The sequence below is a fragment of the Pygocentrus nattereri genome, chromosome 8 (assembly GCF_015220715.1).
Source record: "Pygocentrus nattereri isolate fPygNat1 chromosome 8, fPygNat1.pri, whole genome shotgun sequence".
Taxonomy (NCBI): Eukaryota; Metazoa; Chordata; class Actinopteri; order Characiformes; family Serrasalmidae; genus Pygocentrus; species Pygocentrus nattereri.
In genome coordinates this window covers 16,262,211-16,283,245 of record NC_051218.1, presented here as the reverse complement: position 1 = coordinate 16,283,245, position 21,035 = coordinate 16,262,211, and the positions used below count along the sequence as shown (strand labels likewise).

The 21,035-nt window shown below is 40.9% G+C and overlaps 1 protein-coding gene across 2 annotated transcripts; it reads right to left on the bottom strand.

Moving 5' to 3' along the window:
* Positions 1–9,260: 9,260 nt before the first annotated feature.
* Positions 9,261–20,100, bottom strand: fgf24 (fibroblast growth factor 24). 2 transcript variants are annotated; one of them, XM_017704036.2, is made up of 5 exons: positions 19,412–20,100; positions 19,207–19,243; positions 15,096–15,258; positions 12,400–12,506; positions 9,261–11,009 (listed from the first exon to the last, which is right to left on the bottom strand). In XM_017704036.2, exons 1-5 carry the CDS (start codon positions 19,441–19,443, stop codon positions 10,731–10,733), a joined length of 618 nt encoding a protein of 205 aa, XP_017559525.1. In that variant the 5' UTR covers positions 19,444–20,100; the 3' UTR covers positions 9,261–10,730. The 2 variants fall into 2 exon arrangements, with proteins under 2 accessions (XP_017559525.1, XP_017559523.1); XM_017704034.2 differs by having other exon boundaries at positions 15,087–15,258; positions 19,412–20,066.
* Between the last annotated feature and the right edge of the window lie 935 nt (positions 20,101–21,035).

The window sequence follows — 21,035 nt, the reverse complement described above, 5'->3', positions numbered from 1 at the left end:
TGCTGTTGATAAAATTAGTGTTGCTTTTAAATTTTTGAATCTCTAAGAGATAAGGACTTTGTGCAAATTTCTAGCTAAATACACTCACTCAGCCACTGTTGCTGATAACGGATTATATCAGCAACAGTAGCAGAATGAGTACAGAGAGACTATACTAAGGGAAAGGACAACTACTGTGTGTCACGATTGGCCCCTCCCAGTCCTGTCCATGTGCTTTTTGTTTACTTTTTCATCCATGTGCTTTTGTTTTGGTTCAGTCCAGCCCCCTTGTTGTCTGACTCCACCCCTGATTGTTACCACCTGTTTCGCACCTGAGCCTCGTTAGCCCTCTTGTATTTAAGCCCTGTGTTTTCCTTAATCTAATGCTGGTCTTTGTTTGATTTTTATTTTATTTTTATGTTTTTTGATGTTTGAATTGTTTGTAAGCCAGTTCTGATGTGCTGATTGTATAGTTTGGATTTCTGTGTGCTTTGTTATGTCTACCCCTCATGCTCTTCGTATTGGCTACCTGAACCTGGACTGTCATGACCACGACCCTGGATTTGCCCTTAATAAAAGTTGCTTATCTCAGCGTATGCGTCCAGTCCCCACTATTACACTGTGTCAGAATCATACTCAAGTTAAAAGTGAAAGCATGGAGAGCAAAATATAAATGTGTCAAAAATATTGACATTTAAACTTACTAAAGCATATAAAAAGCATGTAAAAAGTAATTGGTCAGGGCTAATCCAGACTAGCAAATGTGCCTTTTCAGCACTGTTCAACACATTTTGTAATGACTACAAACATTACTGTAGCTATGGGCAAAGTGCATTTAAGGTCTAAAATAAAATGGAAATTATAAAAAGAAAAAAAAAATCCTCTTAGGAATGAAGTATAAGTGCAAGTATGAGAATAAATATTCTATTTAAATAACAGTTGTGTAATGTACAAACTTTCAAAATTAACACCTAAGTATAATAAAGAAGCACAATAATTTAAGTATTTTTCCACCGAGCACCAGAAACTGTTATCAGATTGTCTGATTATGGTTTAAAGCCTGACAAACATATTCATAATATTTACATGCGAACAGCTAAACCTGTCTGTCCAGCTACACAATGACCTCATGCAGCAGTGTGAAATTCTGGAGTATGTATTAGATGGAGCTTGCCATATCCAGGAAGATCTGCAGGTGGATCTGTGAAGGCCATGGTAAATCTATAACAGGGGTTATAGTTAATCTTGTACACCTGATTCAGGTAATCAAAATCTTCAGGAACGTGTGAATATTGGAGCCGAGTGTGTTGGAGCTCAATTTTGCAGGGTAGAAGATATTCAAGGCTCACAAAAATGGTGCAAGAAACTGGACTGTACTTGACAGTGAGTATTGGCCCCATAAGCTAGAAGTGGACTGTGCTGGGTAGAACGTGGTAGGTCTGTATAGGAAGACTCTGGGCCGCATTAGGCCGGCAACGCCAGGACTCCCTGCTGGTTTGTGCGGTGTGCTAAGCAGTAGGGGGTTGTGCTGTGTTTGTTTAAAACTTGCAGGAGTCCCATTAAGCCCTGATTCCTCTCATTTAGGACTTCCACTGGGACATGGAGCAGAGCCCCTGGGAAGCGGCACGTTGCAAGGGACACCAATTATCATCCCAAGGACACTGGCCCGCCTGTTCGTGCTCAGGGCAGCTGTCACGTCGCAGGACAGCCCTCCCCGTCAAATCCATTCAGCCGAGCGGACCAAGAGCCATCCTAATTGGTGTTGGGCAAACAGATTTTGTCACAAAGTTGCAAAGGAAGCTAAGTAGCTGAATGTTCACATTGTCCAACCCCTGACCTGCAGTTAGGGCCTGTTCCGAGACCTTCATTATGCTCCATTACTTTGATTAATCATCTCTGACTCGTCCTTACAGACACAGGAAATCCAGGGCAGCAATTAAAAGCAATATTCTGGCAATAAGCAGCGGCGTAAATAAAAAGTGAGCTCTTTTCTCTCTGTGGAGTGATATGATAGTGGCGAGGGGTAGGACTTGGCAGAGGTGGGAAATCTGCTAGGGTCTTCGGGGGCACATCAAGTTCAGTTTGTCTTTGGCCTTTGTCTCCCCATTTGCGCTCCTCTTTTTTTCCTCGGACGCCCACTCGCCCAGACTGCCGTGCCCCCTCCCCCCGCTCTCCTTCCTCCCTCACCCCCTCTCCCGCTCCACGCCCCCTCCCCTTTCCAGAGCTCTTTCATTCTTCTTTTTAAAAAGGGGATTTTGTTAGGGAATCACTTGACATCATTAGTTTTGGAGAGCGGCCACAATGACTGAATGCTTGTCTTGGCTTACGAAAACATATGTCGGATCAGCAGTCCTGAGGCTGTCTCTCGACCTCAGGTGAAAGGTCTGCCTGCCTTTGCGCTTGCTTCTGTTCTCCCTCTGTTTCTCTCTCTCTTTCCTTCCCCTTCTCATATTTGCCAGGCCTTCTTATGTTTTGAATACAGGATATATCTCAACAACACAAGAAAGCCAAATTGTCAGGTGAAAGTTGGTAAATAAGCAATACCACAGCAGCCTTCTTTTACACAATTGTTAGTTTTTTAGACCAGAATCCTGGTTGTTGTTTTATTTGGAATCATATACACGCATTCAAGCAATCCTCAGCCACAACTATGCAACTGAACAATGCAGAATGCTTTGAAAATAGGCTAAACGCAGCACTTTCTCTTTAACAATAGGAACTTTAGATGCTCAATAAAACAAGCAGCTCATTGTGGGTCTCTTTAAACCCAGATTGAGATGATGAATGAAGTGTGTGTACTCTGAAAGGGAACCCTGTAATAAGAACTCACTATAAAAACTCCAAATACCTCATGTTGTGCTAGTTCTGAAATTCTACCTAATGCTGCTGTTACATGATATGGGAAGCTGAATTTTCAGATGAATTGTGTGAAGTGAAGGAAAGAACATCCATGGTGCTCGATGGCAAAATAAATACTAAGTGCCCACCCATATAACAATAACAGCCATAATGCTGGCTGCAAATGTATAAACAAAGGCAAATTAATGACCTCCATTTTTATTCTGTCATTACCAGGTCAGTTATTACAGATGAATAAGCTCAAATGTTAATTAAGGGTGAGAGAGAGAGAGAGAGAGAGAGAGAGAGAGAGAGAGAGCATTTTTTTTGGATCATCTTAATGACATGGAGAAAATGAATGATCTTGATATTATTTAGTTTATATTATTTTCTATGAATATTTGCCAACTTACTTAATATAGATCACTTTTGTATCATGTCCAGAGTAAGCCATATCAAAGCTTCAGTGGCCAATTAAAAAAAAATTCTCTTGAATGTTTTGTCTTGATTAAGCCAGTGAAAAATCTCTACCACACATCCCTCATCCAAGCCCTTTTAAATGGACCCCACTCATCCAGACTATCCATGAAATGTCAGTCAGTCCCAAATACTGACTGACGCAATGACATTTTACTTTTTTTTTCTTTTTTTTTTAACAAACAAAAGAAATTCCTTCAAAGGCTGTGTGGCCACTGCAGGGCGGTTATTAGAGGGGGCGGGGATGGGACTGGGCTCCTGAGAGGGGAGAGTCAAGGGGCTTTGGCCATCAGTGGGAAAAGGCTGATTAATTGTGAAGAGGCTCTGTGAGAAAAAACGCCCAGCACACAGTCCACTAATTACAGGCCTGCACAACGCACAACAAAGAACCATCTCATATCTCAAGACAATGAGGAACCCACAGTGAGAGAGAGAGAGAGAGAGAGAGAGAGAGAGAGAGAGAGAGAGAGAGAAAGAAAGAAAGAAAGAAAGAAAGAAAGAAAGAAAGAAAGAAAGGATTTTTAGGCACTGAGGACATAGCAAGAGGCAATGAGACACATAAAGAACCTGAGAGAATATAAAGAGGTACTAATAGAAAAAAATTAAATGCAAAATGGAAAGAAAGAATGAAGACACGGATGCTGATAAGCTAAAACATTTTCTATAATCCAAATGTAGTGAATATACAGTGACAGCATGAACCTTAACATGCTGGATTTGAAATGAAACAAGAACTGCGGGAAAAAAAGTATAGCATATTGCCTTTATTTTAACGGAATTTACATCTGCTTTGATGACATATATTCTCTTTGACTGCTCAGTTGTTTCTTGGGTAACTATGTGTTGTTACATCATTAGCTCAAACAATGTTTCACTACTATTGTCTGACCAAAGAAGCATCACTGCCAATAAACCAGAAAATGAAAAATCTGGAAAAATCAGGACAGGACCAAAACAACAGCTGTGTTAAAGAATTACATAGACTTTTTGTTTGTTTAATACCTGCATGACTAAATTGTTATGATGTCAACAAAGTCATTCAGTGGTTTGATTTGAAATGCACTGTTCTAGAGAAACTAGACAGTTATACATAATATTTCACAGTGGTGGTGATTGGAACCAGACGGCTGAAGATTAATGTCTAATGAAAATTTAGTCACGAAATGTTGATTTACATAGTTATGAGATATAGATATTAGCTCATTTTTTAATATATTGATGGTAGAGAGGTACATGCAAGGTGTTGTGAGGCAAAATACTCCCCCAAATAAACATATTTTTACAATTTTCATTAGTTACCATTATTCAACATTACATATAAAACCCAGAAGACACAAAGGTGCACTAGTTGTTTTTTTTTTATATTAGTTACATAAAATTGCTTTATTTGTGTTGTAGACATAGCATCCTCTGGTTCCTATCACCACCACTGTAAAGAAAGACTTAAGAAAGAATGGATCAAACCAAATCACATCAAACCACTTGGGGTGACTATGAAACATTGAATTATGCAGATATTTTGAAACATTGGTGGAATTCCTCTTCAAAATGTTATGTTTGGTACATTGTTGAGAAACATGAACATGCTGGTGAGCTTAGCGAACAATCTGGCAGATCAGACTACAATCAGTCATGATGAAAAATTGTTTAACAGATTGAAAACATTCTGCAGGATTTAAACAAACAGAGTGAAAAATATGCCAGCATGATGTCAGAGGGTTTACTACAAGATGCAAACTGTTGATAATGCTGAAAAGTGCATAAAAATCCTTAGAGCTGTGGAATAAAGTCATATGAAAAGATGAGTCAAACTGCTTAATCCAGATTGATGGAGTCTTGAAAGGGTGAAAAAGGAAATGCAGATGATTTAAAGCAAAGCACCTCACCTGTAAAACAAGGTGGCACAAGCATGTGTAGCAGTCAGTGGGTGTCCATCTCAATTGTCTTTACTGATGTTGTGACTGCAGACTGTAGCAAAAGAATGAATTCTAAAGAACACAGCAGCATCTTAACTGTTCAGAAATGCATGAACCCTTAGTGGACGTCTTCACTGTGAAGCAGGATAATAACTTGAAATATGCTATGTGAAGCAACTATTAGTTTCAGGGACAACAATGGGGTATTCTTAAGTGGCCAAGTCAGGCACTAAACTTCACTGAGCAAGCATTTACTTACAGGTAGCAAAAAGCCTCTGAAACAAATAGGAACCAAACACAGCTACATTACAGCCCTAATAGAGCATCACCAGTGAATATGCAGCATGGGGTAACAACCATGAACTGCAGACTTTAAGCAGTGTAATGGTGTATGTACACTGTTGTAAGTCACCCTGTAAACCTGTAATAATGGGTTTTTGGATCACGTCAGCGTCACTTGCACAGAGTCAAATAGAGGGTCTGGCTCGAGGTTTAATTCTCAAATGCAAAATCAACATTTTACTGAAGATATGATGACAATAGTAGATCACTCATATTCTCTTAAGACACATCATTCGCCAAGTTTTGAGTTCTCGTTGAATGTTCTTTCAATGCACCTGTAATCATCAGATGCATCATAACTGCTCAGAGGTTCCTCCTATATAACAAAATGTATTACATTTTGTGTGCAATTACACATTTCCACCAAAGAGGTCTCCATCCCCCCAAAACTTAAACAGTGTAGCTTTATGATCATTTGTGCAGTTACTTATGGCTCATTTAAATGGTTGAGACTATTTGATTGTCATCTAATGTAGATCCTGATCATTGTTTTATTTCAATATGCTGGAGTACAGAGCCAAAACGAAAGTGTTTCTTATTGACTACAGTGTATACAGTTCTCCAGGACTGGAGATATGCATGAAGATTTAGATCCTCTCCTTACAGTGGGGGTAAGGTGCTGGACTTTTTTTTCTCTAGGGCTACATTATAGTCAGTCACATTTACTGTGGAAAGTATCAGTTTGGTCCATGGTAAATGTTAACCTATGCAAAACCAGAAGGAAATTTAAGGCGCCAATTAACTTCACTGAAACTGCATTCAAAGTTGACATGACAGTAAAACAAGCTAAGCTGGTAACAAAAACAACCGAGCCCATTTCCCCACCGTTATTGTCTCCCTATTGTTCATATCTCCTTTCAGTCTCCAAAGATATACCCAAATCATCTTGCTTTCACATGGGACTTTTAAACTACTTTGTCAAAATAATCATCTTCTGGAACGTAATGTAGTCCTGTAAAAACAGCCCTCAGCTAGATGTCATAAAAAACCAGGCGTGAATCACAAAACAGCCTCTGTGCGTCCTGGAGTAAAAATGGAGCAGCCCGGTGCAGTCGCCAGTTTCACTGAGGGAGACGAAATCTTGTGGCTTGAGGAAAAAAAACATGGTGCACCGAGCTGTGACAGTCAGGATTATATTAGAGGTCAACCATTATTTTGGTTTTGCATGTTTCTTCCCCCTCAGAACCCTGAGGAGAAGTTAAGTAATATTTAAGGAGACAAAGGTTGTTCTGTGTGGGGAATGGCTGGGCCACCAGATTTCTGTTGACACGGCCCTTTCATTAAGTATGTGGTTGCTGAAGAGAGCACTCTGAGGGACTTTTGGGCCCAGGTCCCTGGGCCACTCGCTCTGCAGCTGATGGAGCCACCGAATGCTTCAGCAAGACGGCGACCGCCATGCTATTACACGCACCTTATTTTCTGCCTGTCATTCAGAATAGAAAACAAGTGTTAACTAGTATGCTTTGGACAGGGTCAGTGGAAAACGTTGCCTTTTTTTCTTTCTTTCTTCAAGACCTTTCCCAAAAGCAGTTCTTATTGCGCATTGTTCTAAAAATATACATGATACACAAGAGCGGCCTCCTTAAAGATAGCAAAGCCTGGGGTCTCTGCACAACCTTTCAGTGCTCTAACCTCCCGCCGTGGAGTCAGGGCCTCCTTTGCCTATGAATAGACGTCCGTCGGCAGCGGTGAGTTCACAGAGGCTCGTCCTGAAAGGGAGGAGTGCCACGGAGGGATTTTATGTTTCATTTCAGCATACTGGGCCCGTTCCAGGGCCATCCTCCACTGATCAAAGGTTAAGCCCAAGGAGAGGAGCTGGCGGGAGCCCCGCGCTAAACGCTCTCTGTTCTTTAATTTTCAGATGTCTGGACTCTTAAAGGTCTGTTTATTCAACTTTTTTAAGAGCTATCATTGTGGAATGGTTCCATCTACGTGGATATCAAACGCTTTCAGGGTAGCTCGTTACTCTTGGGACAAAGAACATTACTCTAAAATTAAGCTTGTTACAAAGTCATTTTTGGTGCAGACTCTTTTTTGTTCAGTCCAATTTCAAAGTAGGAGGTTAATCTGATCCTGATCTTGAATATGTGGTGCTGTGAGGTCACACTGATGTGTACATATTTTGGCGAGACGTTAATACATTTTTTCTCTTATCAGCGTTTGCATCGGCCTCCTTCTCACCCCCTATCGCCAAAAATGTGTTAAAGCCAAAAAAACAAGATCTGCCTGAAAGAACGCTTTGACTTTTTGAGTGTTGCTTTAAAGCTGTAATACCCAGACAGTTGTCTGTGTGAAAATGATAGGATATTTTGTTCTTTCTCTGTCTATTTTAAGTAATGAAGGCTTGGACCCAGACATGGTGTTAGCAGAGACCTCTGTGCCACTTTCCACTACGAAAAAGAAAAGACAGAGAGGTTACCAGACATCTAAATCGGACCACGTCCTGTCCCCCGTTCTTTGCCCGCTGTAGGTGGCTGTATAGAGCCGGGCCTGATAACATCAGTGGGAAGTTAAACAAAAGGCATTTTTTCCTCAAAACGGCCATCTTTCAGTCTGACTGCTACTGTAAACACCATTCCTGAACACAACATTATAAGACATGCTACCCTGCATTCCACATCCTCCTCCTTTAAAGAAGGAGAAACAACTCAAATAGGGCTGCCAGAAAGAAGTCGCTAAGTGGGAGAGGAAAAAAGAGAGAGAATGAAATAGAGAAAGAGAGAAAAAAGCAAAGGCTTGACAACATTCCAGACGTTTGGTCAAGAGCGTTTTGCACTTCAGTGGCAACCCAGATGTGTAAAGCACAGCGTGCATGCATCTGTGCTAATGCGCTAATGTCAGTTATTGACACATTGAAAAGCAGAATAAAGCGTCTCTCGTGGCTAATGCAGTCAGTCTAATGAGGGTACTGTCATCCGCAAAAGTAATGTCTCCCAGAACAAGATTTCATACCAGAAGTTTTGGAAATCCATTTGGAAAAGGAATAGTTCCATTGACCTTAATACCTTTCTGAACATTCTCTTTGAACATTCTTCTACTCCCTCCGGTTCTAATTGATTTCATGAAAGAGGCAATATGTAAAAGCAAGGAGGGAATCTGTTGACATAACCTTGAGTCTAAACGATCCTTGAATTCTCATGTTGTCTGAGAATCTCTTAGCTGTCTTTAAGCGCCTCATAACTTAATGATGACACATTTCCTGGACCTTGTTGCTCATTTCTAAAGTGCAATTCACCTTTTCATAGCCTGTCGGCAGTTCAGATGACAAAAAGTGTTGGTCCTATCTAAACATGTCCATTCCAGCAGCAGACTCCTCGTAGCATGCGATGCACTTCTAGGTTGAAATTTACCATAGCCGTCTACAAAAGACCCACATTCTTCCTTTTGTCTCTTGACGTATGGAAGATGTGTAGTGGGAAAAATAGTCACGTATGAATCAGGACCGTCTACACATGGGTGCCTGGTAAACCTTTAACTGCTGAGAGAATTTCAGAGCAAAGCTTTTGACATATCTTGCAAGTAATCCCTCCAAAATGCACATGAAGAATGAATAAAGCGTTAGACATCAGACTGGGAGATTTTCAGAGCAAACAGCAGGTCCATTCAGGAGGAGGACACCTGTGTCCTGAAATCCATTTAAAGAAAAACACAGCCGGTTTTCTTCCTTTTAGTTTTTAATATAGTCCTCATTTTTATTAAGAGGTCAAATAAATTCATCAGGTTGTATTTACAGAGAAAGGCAATAAATATTTTATAATAGTCATAAAATTATTATTACTTTTTTGCATACATTTTTTTAAAACCATACATGTGTCATGTTTGTTAGTAGCATCTCATACAAAACCTGTCATGTGACAAAGGAGTATATAGAATTGTTTACACTACAGCTTCACCCATATGAAGAGCAGATCTCACCATGAGAGAGTGGAGTAGGAGGCCTTCCGCGGGCACTGCAGCTCAGTTCACAATGGTCCTGTATAAAGCTTTAGTCACATATGTCTTCTACATACTGTATGCACTTGTGTTTAAACCATCAGAGACAGAAGGAGTTCACAAATAGAGATCTAGAATAGAGCAGAAACTTTCTTAGCTGATCCTATAGGCTGACTGATCTGATTTGGGCATAATATAGGCTTTATTTAACCAAGAAAAGTGTTCATAGTACAGGAACTGAGCGCAATGCATCAAATCTGTTGAGGAAATGGACTGCTGACTTAGGACAATTCTTCTATGCTGTGAATCCTGTGTCGCTTAGAAAAGAAACAGTTCGCAGCTGTAAAAGTACACTGTGTTTGTATCCTAGTGTCTGAGATCAAGCCCGTTGTCATCACAGCGCATTCTCGTAACCTTTGCATCACTTTACAGCAAGAAAGGTCAAAAGGTTCTCATCAAATCAACACGCTTCGCTCTCCCAGTCCCTTCAACTCCAGGCTTTGTTTGTTTTAACAAGAACTACCGCCATAGCCGATGCCTGGCTAGTCAAAGCATGTTGTGCTCTGCTGAATCACAGGTTGCACAAAAATGTAAAAAGGAACCGTACAGCGCTCCGTGCATTTGCACACATTTTACCCGCGGAAAGGACTGCGAAGCTCGGAGCAAGGGCTGCCCAGAGGAAAGCATCCAGCAGAAAAAGAAGGGAGAAAAAAGGGGGCCTTCAAAATATTGCACTCGAAGCTTCACGTTTACCTGTGGAGGCCTGTAAGGGTCATGTGACTGCTGTTATCACTCTGTCATTGCATCTCCATGACAGTCCATTCCAGTGGAAAATATTGGATCCTACTTGTCAGGGGCAACCCAATATGAAAATAAGAAGTTTTTTTTTGTTTTTCTCAGGTGTAGTCAAATCTCTCTTCCTTTCAACAGGATGCCTGCTGCTGTAAACTTGTCAATGCAGGAGACATCAGTTCCTTTTTTGTCATCCTTAGTTTATCCAATATAAATAAAGTAACAGACACAATATTACATTAATGATAACCCAGAAACATTCAACACTTGGGAGATACTCAAAGCTCCTGAAATATAAAAATAAAACATCTTTTCTTTTTTGAAGCTTTTTATCTCCTGTAGCCATCGTTCGTTTTCCTGCTGCGTAGTCGCAATAGTCTTTACGCTGCTTTAAGGCAAGAAGCTTGAGATGTTCACAAAAAAAGGAACAGTGCATGCTAAGTCCGTGCCACCTCAGTTCGTTTTGGGATTGGGCCTTAAACGCCGTGCCCTACGTGTCCGTTTCGTTACCGTGGTGAAACGGAACTCCTCCTGAGGGTCCACCTTACCCTTGGGGTCTCTCTTCATGAAATGCACTTCTTGCTGTGTCTGTGTGGTCCGAGAGCCTTTCTTGGGCCGGCCCTTGCGGTTGAAGCCCAGGTACCAGCCTTTGAACTTGGCAGACATTAACGCTGTGTAGTTGTTTTCCAAGAACTCCTCCACGAACACACACTCTGGGTTACTCCCGTTGAGCTGCAGGGGAGAGAAAATAACATGTCAGATGAGGCCCACCTGTTGAGCAATTCTCCCCAGCTCGTCGGCTGAGGTAGTTATGAGGTACTAAAGCCAACCACAATAGAAAGGTGTTGGGAGTAAAAAAAAATCTTCCACAAGATCTAATTTGCTGCTCCTTATTATCAGGCAATTCAGGTGAACAATGGCATACCAGCTAGGTTGCAAGGGGTGAGAAGGGATACTCCTCTTGTACATCTCAACAGAATTTTGAAAAACATGTAGAGCAGAGCTGCCAAAAAGCATGGAAATCCCTCAAAACAGCTCAAACTATGGTGGCCTCAGCCCCAGCTTATAGTCTGAATGTCTGGAAACTTTTTTTAGTGCTTGAATTGAAATGAAAGTGGACAGTAAACTGTAACCGATGTGCTTTTACGACTGGCTTCTCGCTCTACTGTGCTATATACACAAATCAGTAATAACCAACCAGCAAATACCATCAAACCAGCAGATCTCTCTGCCAAGAAGAAACTGGAACAGTGCCACATTTGATGCTTATGGCCGGTATCAAACAAGCCTGAGAAAGATGGAATGTACTATTCCTGACTTAAAAAGGGGGTGTTGCTCTTTCCATCTCAAATGTGTTTGCGGTATGGCAGCCTTTAGAACATGGAAAGCAAACGACACATTTTCACCTTGAAGCCAGACTCAGGCGTCCGCTTTGATTTGAACGGACATCAGGGAAACATTGCTGAATTTGAATGGGGTGGCCCAGAAAACCCTTACTCATTACTTTGCCAACATTGCAGCTGCAGTGGATTGAAAAGCATGTCACCTATTCTAGAGTACAGCAAAAAAGGCATGAAAGACATTATCACTATTGTATTGTCATGATGCTTCTCTCAAGAAACTGACACTTCTACTCACCTGTATAATGAATTTCAGAAAAGATAAGTGAAAATCTGGAGTTTTTAAGTTAAAGGCTACAATTACACAGTAAAAAAAAAAATCCAAGACCGTGTAGTGCAAAAGCCTCAAGGACTGGACAATGACATCCACAGTGTACATCGTTAAGCTACTGTATGTGACGCCTCCTAGTGATCACACAGCAAAAGTACTTTTCAGTTGCGTTAATGAGGCCACTAATTGACACCGTAATGGGTTGCTACTTCAAGCTATAAATGGCTAATACACGGGTGGTCTGAGATTCTTATGTAACGGCTTGCAAACAAGAGAACAAAGCTGATCAAAGCATTTTTTGCTTTCTTTAAAAAAATCTTTTTTTTTGGCAGAATTACTCACTATCCCCTGACTAACCGTTAATCATTTACCCTGTCTTTCAACTGCTAGAGTATTTAGTAGGCCAAAAACATCTTTCAGTTAAACTTCTTCCTGTAATTCTTCCTCTTACCTTGCCGATAATTTTGCCATTCTTGTCCATGCAGATATAATAACCACTCTCTTTTCCTTTTATTCGAACATGACTTCCGAATGTCTCTGTCTCAACCACGAGGAGAGCTGTAATAAAACAGAAGATACATTTATTTTAAATCTCAATACACTCTTATAAGAAAAGAAAAAAAAATCCAGAATCAAATGAGTGTCCCTGTTCATACAGATTTCACTCCCTATAACAGCATGGCAGATTTGGTGCTACAGAACTTTATTACTGAGAAAACATGCTGTACATAACTATAAAGATTTTGCATATTCTAACACACGCAAACAAACGCTGAGAAGGTCCAGCATCACCACCCCCCTGCACACCTCTCTCTCTGTCTCTCTCTCTCTCTTTAGCCACCTTTGTTTGGGCTCACCCCTCCCAGGGGGAGCTATCTGCCAAACCTCTTGGAGCAGTTAAGATCCCTGGGGATTGGGTTTCCAGTCGCCTTTAGTCCCTGCTCACTCAATCAAAAAGTTAAGATGATCCATTTGCTTAACACACAGAGCTATTCAGTGGAGCTCAAAGGCAGGGGGCTCTGAGGGCAATGCCGAAATTGTCCCCCTTTAAAAACAGCTCCGAGTACAACGAGCGGGGGAACCAGTTCAGGCAGAGCACTTGAGATTTGTGAAGGAGCATGAGAGAAATATCCCTCTCCTTAGCTTAGGCCAGCGGATAAGGAGGTGACGTTTTTAAAAAAGGGGGATAGTTGAAAAAGCAGAGCTGAAGAAAATAAGTGAGGGCAGATGGAATGTATGGGGGGTGTAGAGTACACAGAGTACACCTGTTTCCCTTGAACTGAATGCTCTATTTTTTTCCCCCTAAATTGATAGATATAACATATATTCCTAGACTGCTTAAGAAGTTCCTCCCGTATAATAGGCTTATGCTTGCTCAAGACATTTTTGAAAGCTGTCTGACATACTTCTTGCTCTGAGGGCCATACATCTGTTGCACATGTTTGCCAGAGCAGAACCAAACAGCAGACTCAGAAGAAAAATCAGTGGTTACATCTGTTACAACTGTGCAATGTGTTCCGTAAAAGGCCTGTGCACAAATCAGCTGGAAAAAAATACACTGAATTTAGTCCATGTGAAAGGTTATTATTTGGTAAATAAGATTAATTATTCAGAAACTAGTATCAAGTATTCAGTAACTACTATGAAAGTAATGCATTTTAAGTAACATAGTTCTGAAGTATGGGGCTACATATGGACCATATTATTTAAAGGGCCCATATCATGCAAAATCAATATCTGAAATAAAAGAGTTTACTGTAGCGTGTGAACTTTGTCTTATACATTGCAACATACATAGGTGGCCCAGATACAGAAATGAAGCTGTAAAAATGGCCTGGTTTGAATTCTTTTTGCAGTGTAACAAATGCCAATGATTTTAGACATATCCACAGCTTAACTTTGCCCATTCACGTCAAAGTTATTAGGTGTGTTTCAGCCTGGACTGTTTATACACTGCAGCCAATCAAAAGAGACATCATTTATATATGCGACAATAAGAAAAACTAACTATTTAATTCTTAGAAATACAAAAGATTGGAAAATAGTCAGGTAAAACTGAACAAAGGTGTTTTAGTACATAACACCACACAAATGTCATAAGAAAAATGTAGGATATTAACCATTTAAGGGGTTAAGGCTTGTGCTTACTAGAACACAAAGCAGTCGTAGTGAATTAGTGGTGTCTTTGTGTTGCTAAGAGGCAAAAAGTTCCCAGGTGTGGGGATTTACCTGGATCTGCCTCCACTCCTGCTCTTGAAGACATTAAAGAAGCTTCACAAGCTCCGCTCACAGCACAGTGCTAACTTTCACTGTAAAGCTAATACCAATTCTATTCTAATTTGCCTAAACATTGCAAAAAGCCCTATTCTGTTCCATTTACAGTCCAACTCTAACTCTAGACATTTTCTGCTCAATAACAACCCAACACTAGCACTTAGCACTGCACGCACTCATCAAACCATTTTGGCAATAAAACTCCCCAGCCTGACCCAAAACAGCAATCAGCGTTCACCTGATCATGCAGACCCAGCACAGGCCGGTTCCCCGCCATAATAACACAACAGCGCTCAGGCACAGCTAAGACCACGGATCTGTTGGGGAGTTACGCTTGCACAGAGCAAGACTCTGGCTGACACGGTTGAAAATGAGGTCGGATGTAAACACACTTGTATCACTCAGCGCAGCTCAGTCTTGCGTTTACCGTGCTTATCTCTACCCACAAATTCCCTCCTCCTAGACACTTGCTCACAGTGGATGCTGCACTTTGGACTGATTTGAGAGCAGATCTGAATTTTCTCTAGTGATGATTAAGACACAGACTTATTAGACATGGACATATTATTATACAGGAAAATCAGGAGGTTTAACCTGACTGTATTGCCTCTCTCTCTCTCTCTCTCTCTCTCTCTCTCTCTCTCTCTCTCTATATATATATATATATATATATATATATATATATATGTATATATATATGTGTATATATATATGTATATGTATATATATATATATATATATATATATATATATATATATATACATATACATATATACATGTATAAATATGCATGTTCAGTAATATTCATTTAAGGATATCAGTCTTGGTTAAAGCAGTGGAAAAGCACAGGAACACCCCCGTACCGTACTTGCCCCCATCGTCTCCATTGGCGTTGATCTTCTTGCCGAGAATTTGCACATGCTTCCCCGTGGTCCGGCTGTACAGCTGGTATATCCGCACCTGCTTCCGACTCACGTCGTCCCGAGTGTGGTTCTCAATGTAGAAGCGGAAGTCTGCAGAACTCTGATGAGACTCCTGGAGGCAGAAGCAAAGCATTTATCTGTGTGTTTGCATACTAAAGCATATAAAAGCTGGACATCATTATATTAAATAATATAAAGTTAAAGGAAACAAATATTCCAGCAATTTTCAACCTATTCTCTATCCGTCGTATCTGTAGCTTATGGTTAGCTCCCCTAGACAATAACTTCTACACATCCCCTGTATTTACTGAAAAAAAATATAAGTCTTGTTGACTTTACTTATTTATAATACAAGTCAATAGGCAGATTCTGAAACAACCTGCATGTGGACATTATGTTGAAAAATGCTAGGAATGAAAAAAAGGGAATACAATCATTTTGACAAGGTGTGCTGCTAAAAGGTACTTGAACTTGACTTTGAATTCATTTTCCTTTGTAAGCACTGTGCATTTTATTCAGAACCCATTCTGAAAGCAAATCTGAAGAAGAATGTTTAACATGGGAAGATTACATACTGCTTCAGCTCAGTTTTTGCTATCCTTCACTAAAACAAAGCATGATTCCAGATTACTGTTCTGTCTTCATCTCTGTGAGAAAAGTAGCATAATACTATGCGCCCGGAGCTAAGCTGCAAAAACCAAGTATTCCATTTCCACCAGCAAAGCAAGCCACTAGCAATTATCCACCTGAAGGATCGGGACCTGTTTCCCTGTCATCAAACAAATATCTGCCTGAGGTCAGAATTACTCTCATAAATCACACACACACACACACACACACACACACACACACACACACACACACACACACACATCTGCAGACACGCTAACAGACACACATCTGCAGACACGCTAACAGACATTCATGCAGACACATCTGCAGCGAGACATGCATACACACACCCATACACACTCACATCATATAAAACAATACAACCTGAGGGATCTTTCAATACAGGGCGTTCATTTTCATTCCCATAGTTTATACGCTCTGCCAGTCACCTGAGGCTTCGAGCTACAAAATACACAGCCATGCACACAATCTTTCCACTCTTCTCCAGCTTTCTCCTCCTATTCTCTTCTGCTCTCATCTCCTGTCATCCGTCCATACGAGGAAAACGTATACTTTCGAAACCCCTGGAATCTCTTTGCCCTAGCCAAGCCTGCTCTCCCCAGCTGTATGAGTGGTAATTACCCAGTAATGGGCTTTTATGTGGCTGCTCTCAGGTGGCTAATTATATACACATTACATACTCCGACTCGCTGTTATTTTAACCTCAGCAAATTAATGACATTTAGAGCGTGCGAGGGGAAATGCACTCATGGCAGAACAAATCTTCAATGTAGAGATGAGAAACAAGGCACTTCCACTGGGCCGTGTGTGCACTCAACTGTGAGAACTGAGTGTACAGAATATACAGAAAAGATGCTAAATTTTTGTCACTGTTAATGCTAGAACACATCTCCGTAGCCACACTCAACCATGTATGTTATATTATATATCAATCATTAAAACAGGAATTCCACTGATTTTTCACAATGCCTGCATAAGTAGAGATGCACGTAATTCATTCAGAATTGTTCGATTTGAAATGGTTCCTTGTACATTGGTGGTGATTGGAACCAGGGGTCACAATGACTACAACACTTGTAGATAGCCATTTTATTTACTATCAAAATGACCAGTGAATCTACACATTTTTTCAGATTTTTATATGTAATCTTGATGATGGTCAATTTTTTTGGTGATAAATCTGAAATAATGCACTATTGTAAAACAATGTCTTAAGAACCAGACACCATATTCATACCCTATTCATATAATAAAATTCGGTGAGGCAACTTTTACAGGCATTAACTGCTTCAGGTATCCAGTTCCTATCACCACCACAACTAATCTAAATCAGTAAATTTCTCTAGAACACTACGTTTCACATCAAACCACTCTGAAGGGTTTTGTTTACATCCTAACCCTTTAATTATGCAGAACTTTTCAAACATTGGTGGAATTCCCCTTTAACTAGCAAATTACTATAGCTTGTCTATAAGTGTATATCAGTTACCACAAAAACTGACATGATGCCTGGTCTGCAAGTACAACATTTTACATGATAAACCATTATGATAAAAAAAAAAAATGGAAGACTTTATCCATGACACTGCGAAACAAGCAAATAAATAAATAAGTCAGTGTGTGAAAAATATAATTTACATGAGGTTTCCTGCCCTGATGTTGTATGGGGTATCTTTTCAGAGTTATATAACCACAGCATAAATGCACACATACAGGATATGTGTCATAGAGTTTATCGCAGAAAGAAGGTCAGACTTCTCTTCTAGAGTGGTTCCGTCATGACATAAAGCCCACACACACTATCCACATGAGGGAAAACACATACATACAGCCTCTCCTTTGAGGGATTTGCTCTGAAATCTCTCCATCTCTAGTCAAACACTGAGGTGTGCTCTGCAGAAAGTTGCATCTCAACGCAAGCAGGAAAATGGGGCATGCCTATACAGAGAGCCCGGGCTAAAGCCATGCGAAACATTTTTTTATCACGCTGCCTGTCTCCCTTCAAAGCCATCCTAGCGAAATGGATATCATTGAGACTTCAAAAGATCGGCACCATCCTTGCTAAGAAGCTGCGCACTCTTGCATGTCCAAAAGGGCCCTATCTACAGACACCATTCTCTACTGGAAGCTCAGGAAACAACGCATCAATGCTCTGCCACTTCAGGCCTGCTCTTATAGACTTATCACACCATTGATTCTCCAGCATTTCCGTAAAGGAAAGAAAAAGAAAGAGAAAAAGATAAAGACCAAACCCATTAGAAAACACTGCCTGATGGAATTAAAGAAGAAAAAGCAAGAAGCATTTACACACTTGCATGTATCTGACCATAGCCTGGCCTGCAATTAAAGCACTAGTATTGTAATTACTGACACAAAAACACAGAGGAATCAGACAGCCCTACACTATGGCCTTGTTTGCACCAACTGCTTTGGAACAAAAATGGGCATGTAGGGTTATATAACCCGCTTGAGTCTCATCTCCTTCAAATCGGCTGCTTTTGTTCATTATTTGAGGGGTGTCTTTGTAGATGCTACTTATGACATGCTAATTCAAGGTTTTATCATCAGATTGCACTGGTCAATTTGAAGGTTACAAAAAGGTCTATACGCTGTATTTTCTGAAATATCTGCAGCGATTCATTGCAAGGTGATGTATATTTGTAGAGACTTATATCAGTTGATAACCATATAATTAGTGCTGCGTTGTGAATAATCTTTAAGCATTTGAAATAGGCTTTCAGATTCCTGATTTTGGAGATTCAGCAGGCAGGTTTTAGCCTTCTTCTGTCTTTTTGTTAGTTTAATTTAAGGTTTAAGGTGCAAAATTACCTCCACAAATTATGTTGACTTAAAAAAAGCATCATCAAAAATGTAAAAAAGAGCTTTTAAATTGTTTAAAATGATTAAATTACTATCATCAGTTTTAAATGACACGTGAATTAACATGACTTGAATCACTATATATTATTATATAATACCATATATGAATAATAATATTGTACTGTATTATTATTATTATTATTAATTATATATTTTTTACATTACTAAATCATTGTTTGTTATTCATCTACAGGTTCAACATTCGCAAGAGATCTGCAAAATTTCTCTTAGTTCACGTTTAGTTGAGAAAATGAAAACTGACTTTGTTTTGCACCTTATTATTTTGCATAACATTAATACAGGAACTAGTGAATGAATGAATTATTTAAAAAGGGGAAATTGTATTAAACTTAACAGGTACACTAATGTTTTAAAAGAGGAGTGGCATTCCTCCAGCAACCCTAATCCAAACCCCTCTAGTAGTGCGGCTGTATTTTCCACGCTAATCTCACTTTTCAAACTAAGCTAAATTTGCAAATTCGTGGCAAATCCTTATAATCCCCAGTTTAATCCAGATTAACAACTACTGAAACACAATCAGACTTACCTGTAGCTGGAAGTAGAGGACTAGAAAATGTAAACACCTGGAGAGAGAGAGAGGGAGAGAGAGAGAGAGAGAGAGAGAGAGAGAGAGAGAGAGAGAGAGAGAGAGATGAATCACAAGTAATAACACGAATTAAAGAGGATTGGAGCTCGAGAGGCTCCAGAGTGGCTCTAAGAAACTTCTGTTGGGAAGAAAAAGCGCTCCTTACACGTAGATGAACCTCGAAGGCAGCCCAGACATCTTGGTCAGATCCACCTGTTTCCACCGTTGGCCGCCCCAGTAAAGCACGCGCGGAGCCCCAGCCACCTCAGCCAGCGAATCCCGGCGCAGAGCTGCAGTCCCGCTCAGAGAGACAGAGGGAGTGCGCGCGAGCCTCTGCGCGCACCATCAGGCTCAGAGAGAATGGACAGAATGGACAGTGCCGGTTTCTTCCCTCCCAAGAACCCTATGCACCTCTCTCTCTCTCTCTCTCTCTCTCTCTCTTCAAAGCGCGGAAAGATTCAATTCACACCACGCGCGCCTCGCCGGGACTGACGCTTCCTTCCGCGCGCTAAAAAAGAGTAAGTAACGGTTGAGAACTCCGCTGGAAGTTGTCCCCCTTAAGCAGCGCCGGTCTGAGCAGCAGTTAGATTCCGTTCGCTCATCCTAAACTCTTCGCTCCGCGTGCGCTGAGTGTGGAAAAAAAGACAGAAAGAAAGCAAGCCAAGCAGCTCCGGTCCGTCACGGTGAGAGCGTACTGGGAAAAAAAGGAAGACCGAGTTGGAGTTGACTGTTATCCAGGAGGCATTGATGGGAAAGGCGGCGGATCCGCGTGCGAGAGGGCTTCGTGTGAGCTCAGCGCGTGGCGCGGAGGCTTTTTTTGCGCTCGCGCTGCTGCGGGGGCTTTTTGCTGGCGGTGGGTGGAAACCTGTCAGCGGTTTGCACCTGATAGGATGAGCTGAAGGGAGCAGGAGCGCGCGGGGAAAAAAAGGGGTTTGGCAGCGCGCGCTCCTGCCTGCCTCTCTCTGCTCTGTTCAAGTGTGAGCTACAGTCTACTCCACGGAAACTCTTCACACTTTCCACAGAAATGTGTGGGAATACAGCGCAGGTGCATTTCTGAACTGAAGAATGGCAGAATGTAGCGTGGCGAAGCCATTTATCAAAGAACTGCAAAAATAGGGGGATAAATAAAAAAAAAAATAGTAAACAACATCGACAAACACTGCAATACCACACAATGAAACTAACATCAGCAAAAACAACTGCAATACTGCATACACATTACTCATATATATATGTACGTATATTTTCTGTTTTTCTCTCTGTGTGTATTTTATTATTGGGCAAACGTCTTAAATTGCGTTAAGCTCCATTTGCACCATTCTGAGATCCAACCAGTGCGTTTATTCTGCCGTTCACCCATGTGAAGCTGGCCTGTGCTCTTCCCCACTCACTCGTTTTGTGGATTCCGTGCTGCGTTCTCAGACACTATTGACATGCAAGCGGCCGTCGAGCTGCGTTTTCCAATATTGTGCTATGAGTTATGTGGCATTGAAATGCGCGCGAGGTGTGAATGCGTGCAGCAGGCCTGTGAGCGCTGGCCCCCACGCCTTTTTCCCTCATTACACCACTGAGGTGCTGACGCTCAACAATGGGAGACATCTGAAAAGACAAACAGTTTACAGCTACATTTGTTCCTTTGTAAAGCCAGCTTATGTCCACTGAGCCCTTTTCAAACAGGCTGTAATAACTTCACTGGGATTTGGCTTTTACTTCTTTTATTGCTCAAATCTATGAGCTTGATCCTGAATGTAAAAAAGGGATGGGGGGTGAATGCTGTTGTCTTACACAAA